The 12,892-nt window shown below is 39.8% G+C and overlaps 1 protein-coding gene and 1 long non-coding RNA gene across 2 annotated transcripts; both read right to left on the bottom strand.

Annotated features, from left to right (window-relative positions):
• Nucleotides 1-48: 48 nt before the first annotated feature.
• On the bottom strand, nt 49-3,148 carry LOC309491459. The gene is made up of 3 exons (XR_014203130.1): nt 2,585-3,148; nt 1,691-1,845; nt 49-1,367 (listed from the first exon to the last, which is right to left on the bottom strand). It is a non-coding gene; the product is annotated as an uncharacterized lncRNA (long non-coding RNA).
• Nucleotides 3,149-5,184: 2,036 nt separating this feature from the next.
• Nucleotides 5,185-12,883, bottom strand: LOC309491454 (alpha-2-macroglobulin-like). Its single transcript, XM_082190512.1, has 23 exons — nt 12,818-12,883; nt 12,521-12,733; nt 12,292-12,441; nt 11,910-12,059; nt 11,746-11,821; nt 8,764-8,875; nt 8,457-8,682; nt 8,252-8,375; nt 8,060-8,181; nt 7,930-7,981; nt 7,752-7,835; nt 7,489-7,665; nt 7,303-7,378; nt 7,061-7,217; nt 6,913-6,987; nt 6,650-6,812; nt 6,388-6,572; nt 6,097-6,318; nt 5,890-6,011; nt 5,705-5,786; nt 5,539-5,622; nt 5,361-5,466; nt 5,185-5,282 (listed from the first exon to the last, which is right to left on the bottom strand). Exons 1-23 carry the CDS (start codon nt 12,818-12,820, stop codon nt 5,242-5,244), a joined length of 2,802 nt encoding a protein of 933 aa, XP_082046638.1. The 5' UTR covers nt 12,821-12,883; the 3' UTR covers nt 5,185-5,241.
• Between the last annotated feature and the right edge of the window lie 9 nt (nt 12,884-12,892).

Here is a 12,892-nt window from a genome sequence, read left to right as displayed (position 1 = left end):
ATTTCTCTCTGATTGGAGAGGGGAAAACTTATAGAGAAGTGCAGAAAATGATAGGCTGCTCAGCTAAAATGATATCAAATGCTTTAAAATGGCAACCAAAACCAGAAAGACGTGGAAGAAAACGGAAAACTACCGTTCGAATGGATCGAAGAATAGCCAAAATGGCAAAGACTCAGCCAATGATCAGCTCCAGGGTGATCAAAGAAGATCTAAAGTTACCCGTGAGTACTGCAACAATTAGAAGACGCCTATGTGAAGCCAAGCTATCGGCAAGAAGCCCCCGCAAAGTCCCATTGTTGAAAAAACGACATGTGCTAAAGAGGATACAATTTGGCCTAAAGAGAAATGGCGCAATATTTTGTGGACTGATGAAAGCAAGATTGTTCTTTTTGGGTCTAGGGGCCGCAGACAGTTTGTCAGACGACCCCCAAACACTGAATTCAAGCCACAGTACACTGTGAAGACTGTGAAGCATGGTGGCACAAGCATCATGATATGGGGATGTTTCTCATACCATGGTGTTGGGCCTATTTATCGTATACCACGGATCATGGATCAGTTTGAGTACATCAAAATACTTAAAGAGGTCATGTTGCCTTATGCCGAAGAGGAAATGCCCTTGAAATGGGTGTTTCAACAAGACAACGACCCAAAACACACCAGTAAGCGAGCAACATCTTGGTTCCAGACCAACAAGATTAACGTTATGGAGTGGCCAGCCCAATCCCCGGACCTTAATCCAATAGAAAACCTGTGGGGTGACATCAAAAATGCTGTTTTTGAGGCAAAACCAAGAAATGCAGAGGAACTGTGGTCTGTAGTGCGATCGTCCTGGGCTGGAATACCTGTTCACAGGTGCCAGAAGTTGGTCGACTCCATGCAACACAGATGTGAAGCAGTTCTCAGAAACCGTGGTTATACAACTAAATATTAGTTCAGTGATTCACAAGAAAGCTAAATCTTCAAGCATTTTTCATTTTATACAGTAAATGTTTGACTTTGTAAAGAAAAATGCAGACACTGCTATTTTTTTGAACAGCCTAATATTCCCTTTTCTTCACTTTCTATAAAGTAATAACAAATTTGATAAATTTTTCTTCATGTTTTGATCTTGAATAGAATGTGCAGTGTTCCCAATGCATTTTTGTGTATTGAAATAAAAGTTATTATTAGGATTTTGAGCTTTACTCACTTTTTTAAACACACTGCTATTATTTTTGAACACAACTGTATATCCTCCATCTGAATCGGGGAACTCACGGCGGATACGCAGCACCACACATGCAGGAATGACCACCCTGATCTTGTGTCCAAGATGTCCCCAGCACCAACTCACAAAGCACCGATATGATAAGTGCCTGTATTCACTGTAAATAGGATGTACAATGTTTAAAAAAAAAATGATTTAAGTTTGCATGTTTTAAAAAAAATAAAGCAACGTTTAAATTGCAGGTGTTTGTTTCTTCAAATTGTACTTATTGCAAGAACTTTTGTAAATATTATTGTGTTCTATAACATTCTATTTACATCCAATACAATTGTAGATTACCAGTAAAGTTGCAATTATTAGTGTACATGCAATGATCAGACTGAACAAGCATCTTAGTTTTCCTATTGTTGTGTTGAATAAGGTTGGCAATGCCAATAATCTTTATTCAATTAGTGTTTACAGTTGCTGAATAAAACTTGCCTTTCACTGCCTCCAATAGGCAGATGTCCATAGTCCTGCATATAAATGTTTCTTGCATTTTGAAGAGAATAGATGTTCAAACACACTGGGTCTAATCCAGGATGCTGAATCATACACATGGGAGGAGTCTGTATCTGATTCATCCTTCTTAAAACCTGTGATATAAATAAACAAACAAAAAAAAATAATAATATTTACATATATGAACAAAAAAGTAGGTTACAATGCTTGTATGCAAACGAATGACTAGATGATTTTGATATATCTGTCAAATTACAAAAACACTGCTAGGAGTAGACAAGAGTGAGATTGTGACATTGACACTTTGATGCATAATGTCCACTACAGTGTCAGGAGTCAGGATGGTATTTTAGCAAATGAGCCACTTCACTGGACATTAGTGAATCATCTAATACACTGTGACTCACTGAAAAGTACATAAATATAGTTTAAAATATGATACATTGTTATTATGAAGTTTGCCCTCAGTGATAAACAGACAAGAAAATGATACAGCTATATTTTCATAGAATTGTATATTATATAACTATGACAACATATCATTGTATTGATTTTTTATAGAATAGATAACGATACATAGATAAATAAAACAAACAGTCAAGTAATAATAAACATAAAGAAAAACAACACGTTACCTGTCTAAAGAAGAAAAATATTGAATGTCTAAATAACGTGAAACAAGGCAAAAACAGCACATGATAGTAAACGTCTCATCTCAATAACCACTGTAAGCTGATAAAATAAGTAGACTACATCTCCGTTAATGTAATCGACATTAAATAAAAGGTAAACCTATGTGGGAGAAAATAGCAACAAACGTTTTAGCTCGTTACCGATGTTAATGTATGTCTCAGTCAAAATGATTGTCTTTACCATTCAGAGACATCTTGATGTAGACGTCCTTCCAACAACTCTACATCTTCCCTTTCCAGCTCTGGTTCAGAGTCCGGCTCAAACATGTAGGGTTGAATCCCGTAGGTCGCGGCCGGGTCGGGTTCATTCACCACTTGCGCCATGATGTCAGTTTGTAATGATGCTGAAGTTACCTGCGTGTCAACCCCCCTCCTTCCTTCAACCAATCAACGCGCCCATCATTTGCATTATTAAAATGAGCGTCCATGACAGCCAAAACATCGCATTGATCTCGCGAGACAATAATGCCTTCAGAAATAAGGGTAAAAGTAGGTCTGTGTTTATTTTTTTTCCACTTTTCTTTTTTAGAAGGGCCTGAAATACTATAATACAGCAGTAGGTATCCAATGTAATACTAGGTTATGACTCCTTTAAATGTAAGGAGTAGAAAGTACCGATATTCAAGTTAAAATGTAAGGAGTAAAAGTAAAAAGTAATAATAAAAATAAATAGTAAAGTAAAGTAAAAATATCAGAAAAATCTACTTGAGTACTGTAACAAAGTATTTGTACTTCGTTACTTCCCATCTCTGTACTAAACAGATTGACTATTTCTATCAGACGTCTACAGAAGTTCTTATTGAGAGTCAACAGATGTTTAGATGATGGTTGAAAATGTTTTCTTTGAGGTCCCCATCATGGTGATCAGCGTTTGCTTTAGTTGGGCTCTTGACCCTTAACTTTTGTTAAATTGCTTATTTTTCAGCAATTGCAGGGGTGACTATCATTCTGTTGCGCATAACCGAGGAACATCTGAGGAATTCTGGTTATCCTGGTTATTCATAAGCTGCCGTTTCACACTGCACATTCCTAAATCCCGGGCTAAAGTCCTTATTTGCGGTGTCAATAATATTGACTGGACAAACACAGCACGTGACCCGTTTACATAAAGGCTCTAGCATTGCTGTCCTCATACCACATTGCTGACTGTAATCAAGTTTTCAAAAGTGAACTTTTTGAAGGCAAGAATGACGGTCTCTTCTTGACACGTCCCCCCAATTGCCCGCGAGCTTCTCCTCCTGTCCATACGGTAATCTCTCTACTGTGCGACAGAGAGTCGCGTGGTTATGAATCAATTGTTAGCCTACTTTTACAAAACCGTAGCCATAGCGTAAGATACAAGGTAATGGAGCCTTTTATACTTTTTCATGTTTCTTTAGAAATAAATAATGGACAAATGGAGTCTTTAAAGCCTCAGATGTAAAGTTATTCACTGTCAAAGTGACGCCAAAATGAATGGGAGTCAATGGAATGCTAACAGCAGGTGATGGTCTGCTAATCAATGACAGCGCCCGGGGAAACTTCAGTTTATTCCGAATGATTGCCCCCTTGGGTCCGCCTTGCTCTGATGTCATGCTAACATATGTCAAAAAACTCTCGAGAGCGCAAGGCGGATGTGTCAAATTCTGCAGTCGAGCGCAGTTGCTCTCCACCGACTGCGCTGATCAAAAGCATGATGGGAAACGACTTGCTGACGACACAGCTTAATGATCATTAGCTAAAACAACCGTGATGAATTGTTCTTTTTTTTTAAATTATTTTAAAACTATTTTTATGTGTATACGTTATGTGTGAATATTCTCAAACTATCTGACAGTGCGATCTCAATGGGTTATGCATTGCAATTTTTATTTAAAGAAAACGTGTCGTATTAAAGGTGGTATCAGCGATTTCAGGCCCAAACATAAATGTTCACATTCATCTAATCTTACCTAACGATCCGCTAGCTGCCCGCCCCATAAGCATGCCATCAAAAAAAACGCGTCTCTGTAGGCAGCCTAGGCTCGTCATAGGCAGCCGTGCACGAGCGCAAAACCTCACAACACCCACCCCTGTCAGTGATTGGTTGGAACACTATTTGTTTGGGTTTTGAGTGTTTGGCTAAACTGGGTGAAGACAACTGTTTTTGTGTGCAGATCTCAGAGCCTAGGCTGCCTACAGAGACGCGTTTTTTTTGACGGCATGCTTATGGGGTGGGCAGCTAGCGGATCGTTAGGTAAGATTAGATGAATGTGAACATTTATGTTTGGGCCTGAAATCGCTGATACCACCTTTAAAGAAAAAAAGATTGATAAACATGTTTTTGGAATGGAATTAAATACATACTCTGGGCGTCTTGTTCATTATATTTATTTTTATATAAAAGCAACAGAACTTAAAACACATCCAGTTTTAGCAACACTGTGCACAAGCGTGAATCCCGCGATATCCATTTTTGATCTCGCAGCTGTCTGATCCACTGCGAGAAGAGAGAACTGTCCGGTTTGCCTGCACTTTTCACGGCAGCCGCCTACTCACATCTCAGGCGAAGCAAGGCGCATCTCAAACAAGCCTACAGGCATTGATAGTATTCTGCAAAGGCAGTCTACAACTGCCCTGTGAGGTGACAAGTCTCCACTTGAGATGCCTTGGTTTTCTGGCCCTGGTTTCAATAAAGGCAGTTTTTGAAATAAGGAAGTTTTGAAACTTACAGGGTATTTTATAGTGTAATGAACTCTTAACTGTCAAAAGATCAAGGAAAGTGCAGTGCAAAAGTGCAGTTAGGAACAAGAGGCAACAGAACTGGTTGTATAGTGGTTTTATTCAAGTCACATGTCCTACAGCCAGTACTGAATCAAATCATGGACAGGAAGATGTGTAGGTGGTCTCAAATGAATCACCTGAAATAGGAACAGAAAATGAACTCCATTTAACAGTGAATTCAGCCAGAGCAAAGCATGGTTAGGATGAAAGCGTACTTGGCTGATAGTAGTCATAAACATTGATGACTGCTGGCTTGAGATTTTCCACTGCAAGAACCTGTTTCAGCAGCAGAGTGTAACTCATGGGGACGCCTTTGGGAACCTACAAGACAGAAAGGATGAACAGCAAATACACAACACTCAAGATGGCAGCTAGTAATATACCCAGTCTCACCTCTTTCAGATACACTAGGACATGATCATCTTCAACATCAACCCGCTCCACTAGTGGGGCAAACGATTGGGGTGAAGAACCAAGCTGAGGGGAACATCATTTGCACAATTACAATTGAAGGAGCTTCAAGCATCTTGGGACTTTCTAAATCATCTTAAATACAAACCAGTGACGCATCTGCCGTGAAGCCTGACAGGAGCTTAATGTCAACTAGAACCATGTTAGTGCTTGATTTTACACCATTGTATCTGAATGAGTGTGAAAAAGAGGTTTAGTCCAGACCAAGAACACAGCTTCCCTTTTTGTAAGAGTCATAAACATCAGTTGGTTACAGGACACAATGCGGCTTACTTCACAGTGAACTTCAACATGAGATTGGCTCCAAGTGGTTGGCAGTCTCCAGTCACCTTCGCTTCGACACTCAGCGTCATGGAGACTTTAACGGGTGTTGGGATGTTGTAGAAACACGCAACCTATAGTACGAGTAGAAAATCAAACAAACACATTTAGATTTGGCTGTGCACAACAAATATAGATAGATGGGATGAAGATACAGACCTGCACAGACACACAAGAGGATCCTGATGCTTTAACACTATATTTGCCTGGAACGTTCTTCAGTGGCTTTTCTTGATACAGCAGCCTGTTGTCCCGATTCACTTTGAAGCTATAAGAGTCTCCTCCTACTACTGAGGACTGTACGGTAACAGTGCTGGAGCCGTCCAAGCTGAACACTTGAGCAGCGTACACAGACAGAGCCTGAAGAGCCACCACAGTGTCCTAAAAACAAGTACAAGATAAAAATAAATCCTTAAAATGATTGCACTCATGTTTGGTAGTCAGAGGCACCTGGGTGGAGGAAAACCCTCCATAGGGATTCTGCTGGGCCACGAGCCAGTTGACAATGCGGTTAGCATAACCCAGATTAGCTGCCGTGAGAGGCTGAACAGCAAGAACCGCTAGCAACACGTAAGAGCTGATCTCCACCGCCAGAGTATCACCAGATGTCGTCTGAGACCAATGGACCTTAGTGCCTTAGGATAAGATGGAGGTGAGAAAGTTGATGCCAAAGACCCTGATGAATCAACATCAAGAGGCTGGTAAATCTTACCTTCAGAAATTGCAAGGTTGTTCAAGGCTGTTAAAAGCTGTGATCGAGTGGTGGTCTCTCCGGCCAGACTGAAGGTGTAGGCCAGCAGAGCTGTGGCATAAGTGTTTCCAAGGTTCCCAACGACAGGCCTCAAGCATGACAGACCGTTGGTAATGACAGAATCCTAAAAAAAAAAAAAAAAAAAAAAAAAAAAAAGCGCATATCAGTCAGCCAGAACAGGAGGGTCATCTGCAAGGAGCTTATACAACTACTGGATTGGTTACCGTGGTGGGGACACCTAGTTCAAGCAGCGATGCAACAATGTAGGCAGTCATGGTCACACTGTCACCAACTCCACCCTTAAAAGAAAGAAAAGAGACTGATTTAGAAGACCAGTCAATTGTCCAGTGCATTTAGAAACATGTAATGCACCTTCATGTCACTATGGTACAGAGTTCCCTGCTGCATGAAACAGCCGTCTGAACCCTGCTTGCTGATCAGCCAATCCTTTGCACTCTGCAGGACATGTGGATCAATGAAGACAAATTGCCTCGCTAGACCAAAAGACCTCATGACAAAGGCGGTCAACCTGGTCGTGAAAAAGGTTGACAAACTAAACAAACTGTTTGTGCCATGACAGATTATACACAACAGTAGGACAGTGTGAAACTCACCATGTATTTGATTCATCATAACCAAATGTGCTGTATGATCCATCGCTGTGTCTGAAGTTCAGTTGTCCTTGGTATCCTGATTAGATCATACAGCACATGTAAGTGATAGTCCAATGGGAAGAGCAGGACAAAGCTTCCTTGAAATTGAGTCTCCTACATATATAAAGTGGATTTGGTCATCCATACCGCTCTGAAGGAAGCCTGTGGCAGTCTCTCGGATGGCTGCGGTGAGTTGCCCTGTGACCTTCAGGTACAGTAGGATGTAAATATTTGGAGCAAGAATGATCATATTCTGTTCTCCACAGCCAGATGGCATCTGTAATAACCCATTTAGATTCTTCAGCGCACGACCCATTATGTCCCCTACAAGAGGTCAAGCATAAAACCCACATCAGAAACAGTTATTCTACCAAACTTCACGTCAGTTTCTACTGAATGAGATGTAGTACCAAGGACTGAAACTGAGCATCTGGCAGATCCTTGAACCATGTTTGTTGGAAATCTCAGAGTCATGTCTTCAGAAAGATCTTTTCCTGCAGACAAGAGAAGGGATCAGCATTTTAGAGCTAGGCTAATGTTTGGCTATACAGGGAGAACGTATTTGGGAATCATGGAGTGCAAACAAACCCTTTGGACACAGTAACCAACTCTGGGTGTTTGTCCTTTCAACTCCTTCAGGCTATAGAAGCAATAACACCACATCAGTAAAGCAGCATGAGCTCCATGACCAGACTACAGAAGGCTAGTTAACACTTACCAGGACAAGTAGACTTCGAATGACTACGTCGATGCGTCCTCTCGTAGGCACAGTCACGACTTCAGTGCCACATCGGGTCTGGGATGCTTCAGCTGAAGCACTGACAGTCACATTGACAGTTCCTGCAGTGACAGACAGGAAGTGAGCAACACCCTTAATATACACTTAATTTAGAGAGGATCCAAAACTGACCAAGAACAGAAGCTGAGAGAATCCATTTGAAGGTCTTTCTCCCATTGGCACAAAGACAGGATGAATACGGATCAGTATATGGTTTAAGAGTGAAGGCAGTGGATGAAGCTGGAGTTACTTTAACCTGCCAATGAAACAGAACACATGGAGCAAAGACACATGACCTTCTCTATACAGATGAATTATAAAAGAAACCATGGCAGACCATGATGCACTTGGACAGATAGCTGAAGACTGTGGCCTTCAGCTCAAAAGACTCCCCACGGACAATGGAGTATGGCAGGGAGAGCTCCAGGAAGAAGGGCTGGAAGACTGTCAGCAGAGCAGGAGGAGCCAGACCAAAACCTTTTGAAGACAGGCAGAACGCCTCAGTCTCCCATGTGGTGATGGTGTCAGGAACAGTGAGGGGAACTCGTGTTGATCCAGTGTTTCTGAAAGACAGGAGAAAAATAAGGGGAACAGGGAGAAAAACTGCGCAAGTAGCTTTAGAAGGAACAAGATGCTTCACGAACCCCACACGAGCAAGCTGCCAGAGCCATGTTTCTGGAAAGTAAGTCCTGACAGTCACTTCAAAAGAGGAAGTGTTGGGTCCAGCCTCTTCTACAGGACCATTCAAAACCACCACTGAAAGACAAGCAATTTTACACCAAACTGTCTTAGTATCTGCAGAATAAACAGGGTTCATAACTGCCCCTCTTATTGCATTTATGGAAATGATTAAAACACCCAACAATTTGTTGATCCACAAGTAGTACCCTTACGAAAAAAGGTTTATTAAAGTGTGCTATTAGTATACTTTTAAACTAAAAAGTATACTTTGTATGTACTTCTCAGAAATACACTTCAAATTGGCCTATACTTGTTGATCAAGATATAGGCTACTTAAAGGAGAACTCGGTAACTCTAGCGAACTCTACTCACTTCTTCGCTGATTTTCCCTTTTGTTGTCGCATGTTTTCCCCACGAGCTCCCCCTACAGCTGTGGGGGGGCGTATATTTCACAACACGGTCGTAAAAAACTCACTTGCGGCGGCCTCCTCCCCCTCTCTACCGCTGCTCATGTGCGTTTGTTTTGATCGGAGCAAGCCAACTGTATTGTGTGGAGCTATGTCTACCGAGGTGGGTAATCTGGTAATACATCATACATGCGTGTTTGTTTATGTCGAATTGCCATAAAGCAATTTGTATTTTGCGCTCGTTCTCATTCTCGTTTCTCACGAGACTTCCAATTTCGCCTGGGAACGCTGGGGGGAGCGGGAAAAGTCACCAATATCACCAGAACAGGTTGTTTAACCATCCAAATGATTTCTAGACAGTTTTATTACATTAAAAAAAGTTACCAAGTTCTCCTTTAAAGTATAATTAAGCATTCTTGGCTTGTACTTGTTTACTATTTTGTTTGAGTAGCTTAATAAATACTTTTTTTTAAAAAACATTACACACCGTCTTATAAACTAACATGTTCAGATAGCATCAAGCTTTTGGGTGGAATAGCTTAGAGTAAATAAAATAAGAAACCGAACCTGATCTTGTACACAGTGATAACCCTTACAAAAAAAGTTTAAGTTTTCTATTAGTATACTTATTTTCAACTAAAAATAAGAAAGCATACTTTCAGTCTACATTTTATATACACTTCTCAAATATACTTAGTTACATGTGTACTTGACTTATACTGAGAGAAAAGTATATTTGGCCTGTACTTGTACTCAATCTTTTGATCGAGATATACAAAAGTATAATTAAGTATCCTAGTTGTTTGAACTCTTGATCAAGTAGCCCATTAAATATAATTTTACATAGTTTTTCATATACAGTCTTATGAAACTTACATTGTTAGAAAATTGATATAAAACATTTCTAATACTGCGTATCTGATTTTTTGTGTAGGCTAGTCCACTGGTAGTGTATAGGAATTAACTTCTACTTTACTCTTTCCCACCATTGACTGAATTCCAGCTGTCCATGTTTTCACTGTTATATGGTAGGGGGCGCTATGACACATCTAGTACAGAATCTCCGGATCAAAACATAGAAGCTGAAACAAGTGATAGAAGATTGCTCACGCAAATGTAAGAAAATGTGATCAAACATTAAACGGCGTGTAAATCAAAACTGCTTAAGGTTGTCTATTCCCTTTCGGGCGATTCAAAGGCTTGGTGTCTCAGACTTCACTGTTTGAAACTTGCTATACCTGTGACTCCCTCTCATTTTCTCTCACTCTCTTTCGTTATTCGTATCTTGTATTTGTTTGTGTTCGTATTTTGTGTATGCATACTTGTGTGAATTGTAATATCCTGTATTCGTAGTTATATTATTAAAAACAATATATGCCTGATTGCTGCGGTTTGCTCAACATTTCAAAGTCCCTGAAACATTACGATCTAACAACTACAAAAAGCTCTACAAATGTGTTACTATTTAAGTAACCTAAATCTTATAAGAACAGGAAGGTGATTTTTCATGGCCAGAAAATAGCTTTCTTCGAATTATAAGAGATCGTTTTTGTTGAGAAATTGATGGGTTAATCTTGGGCCGTTTGTTGGACAAACAACTGTTGATAACTACATTAATTTCCATTAAAAGTTATTCTGATAATTGATCTGAACAATGGACCGCTGATATATTAATGATTAAATTATAATTCATTGTGATGGGTTATTGATATATACACAATTGATCTATTTTTCAGCTTCAATAATTTTATTAAACTGTATGCGAAAGATGAACCATAACCCCAATTCATCATAATTGATTGCCTATATCATTTGAGCTAGAAATTCACTACATTACCAACATTCAAGTGTTGATTAAATAGGATGCATGAAGCTAATAAAATGTTTAAAATTAAAGTACAGTTAAAGGTATTTCAAGTATATAAAAAAAAAAAAAATTAACAGTGGTATAGGCCTACTGCAAGTGCAAAAATATACTAGTAAGCCAAGTATAATTTTAAGTTCACTTAGAGAAAACTTGCAGTATATAACTACTAAACTAGTAGCTTAGCACGGTAAAAGAGCAAAAATATAAAATTAGTAAACTACAAGTATGATGTTAAATTCACTTAAAGAACTAGTATAAAACTACTAAACTAGTTTACTGAGTATACTTCAAAGTGTACTTTCGTAAACTAAAAAATTGCTACATGTATTAAATTAGTAAACTACTAGTATACCCATAAGTTCACTTGCAGTACAAATGAGAAACGCAATTGTGAACTAGTTGTGCACTTACAGTTTACTACTCTTACACTTAAACACACTTATATTCTAAAAGTGGGCCAATTTAGTCCCAAGCGGTATTAAAATAGTACACTTACAAGTTTACTACTAGTACATATTGACAGTATATGTACTACATAATGTATACTTAAATACACTTGGACATCACTCAAGTATACTTTTTCATAAGGGTAACCTCACATAACTGAAAGCAAGTTCACCAAGTCATGCAGAATTTTTCACTGAAAGAACGACCTCTCTGCATAGACCTACCATCTGGGAAACTGGGATACAGCAGGCACGGAGGGGCTTGTACAGCGAGATTTGTTGCGATCTTCATTCCCAGGCTCTGTCAGAGAGACAAGTCAAAACACAAGACAGATTTAAAGTCAATGACTCAGTTTGTGACCATGTAGTCACAAAATACAGTTTTCTACCTTGAAGGTTGTGTAGGCTTGATTTGTAGGAGCAGTGTAGGCAGGATCTATATCAAAAGCTAGACGTGGTCGAAAACCTAGACACTCTGGTTCATCCTGAACGCTGTTTGGGTAACCTGATAGTGATCGCACCGGGAGCAAGTCAAACACCTGAAACCATGAAAAAAAGGACACTTTTGAAAAAAAGTGTTGAACAAGATTCATTACTGTTTGGAATGTTATGTCACAGAGTACATAAATGTATGTTAAGATGTACACTAAAACTGCTATAATCATAACAGAATAGGTTTGTTCAATTTCTCTCAGCATTACTCAAATTCTAAAGCTGAACCTGAATGTCAGTCAAAGCCAACAAGAATTTTAATCAACTGCACAAGGATACCATTTTCGCACTCAGACGTCTTCCTGGCTCCAAGATCCAGATGCTCTGATCTACAGCACTGATGCCACACAGAGATCCTGCTTGAGCAGAGACAGTCAGAACATTTCCCTCAGCAGGAACGGCCGTAGCAGGAGAGAACTGTAGAGACACCTGGAACAAGGACCAACACGCTTTAGGACACGTCATCATACCCCACTTAAAGCCAAAAAAGTGCTAATGCACATCATACTTTGTTTCGGAGACACATTTCGGTTTCAAATGACGCACTACCAACAACAACATTCTCACTGGGCAGAACGCAGTAGACCAGAATCTGCACTACTGGAGCCATATCGACACTGACAGACAGCTGGAAAGACACCGAGCCGCTCGTGACTGTATTAGAAGCCCTCGCTTTGACCGTCTGAAATCCATGGAGGACGATCAATCCTCTGGACAAGACCTGACAAACACAAAACAAGTGGGTGCATAAACAGTCGAGAGCAATGATTATAAAAAAATAAAAAAAAACCTGATATCCACTCACCATATAGATGATGTCAACGCTGTAGTCACCAGTCTCTCCAAAAGAATACTTCACGGTCACTGGAAACGCAGCACC

Source organism: Leuciscus leuciscus (genome assembly GCF_965113295.1).
Source record: "Leuciscus leuciscus genome assembly, contig: HAP1_SCAFFOLD_265, whole genome shotgun sequence".
NCBI lineage: Eukaryota > Metazoa > Chordata > Actinopteri > Cypriniformes > Leuciscidae > Leuciscus > Leuciscus leuciscus.
Note: the sequence above shows the minus strand (reverse complement) of the source record. Positions and strands in the feature narration are given on the sequence as shown.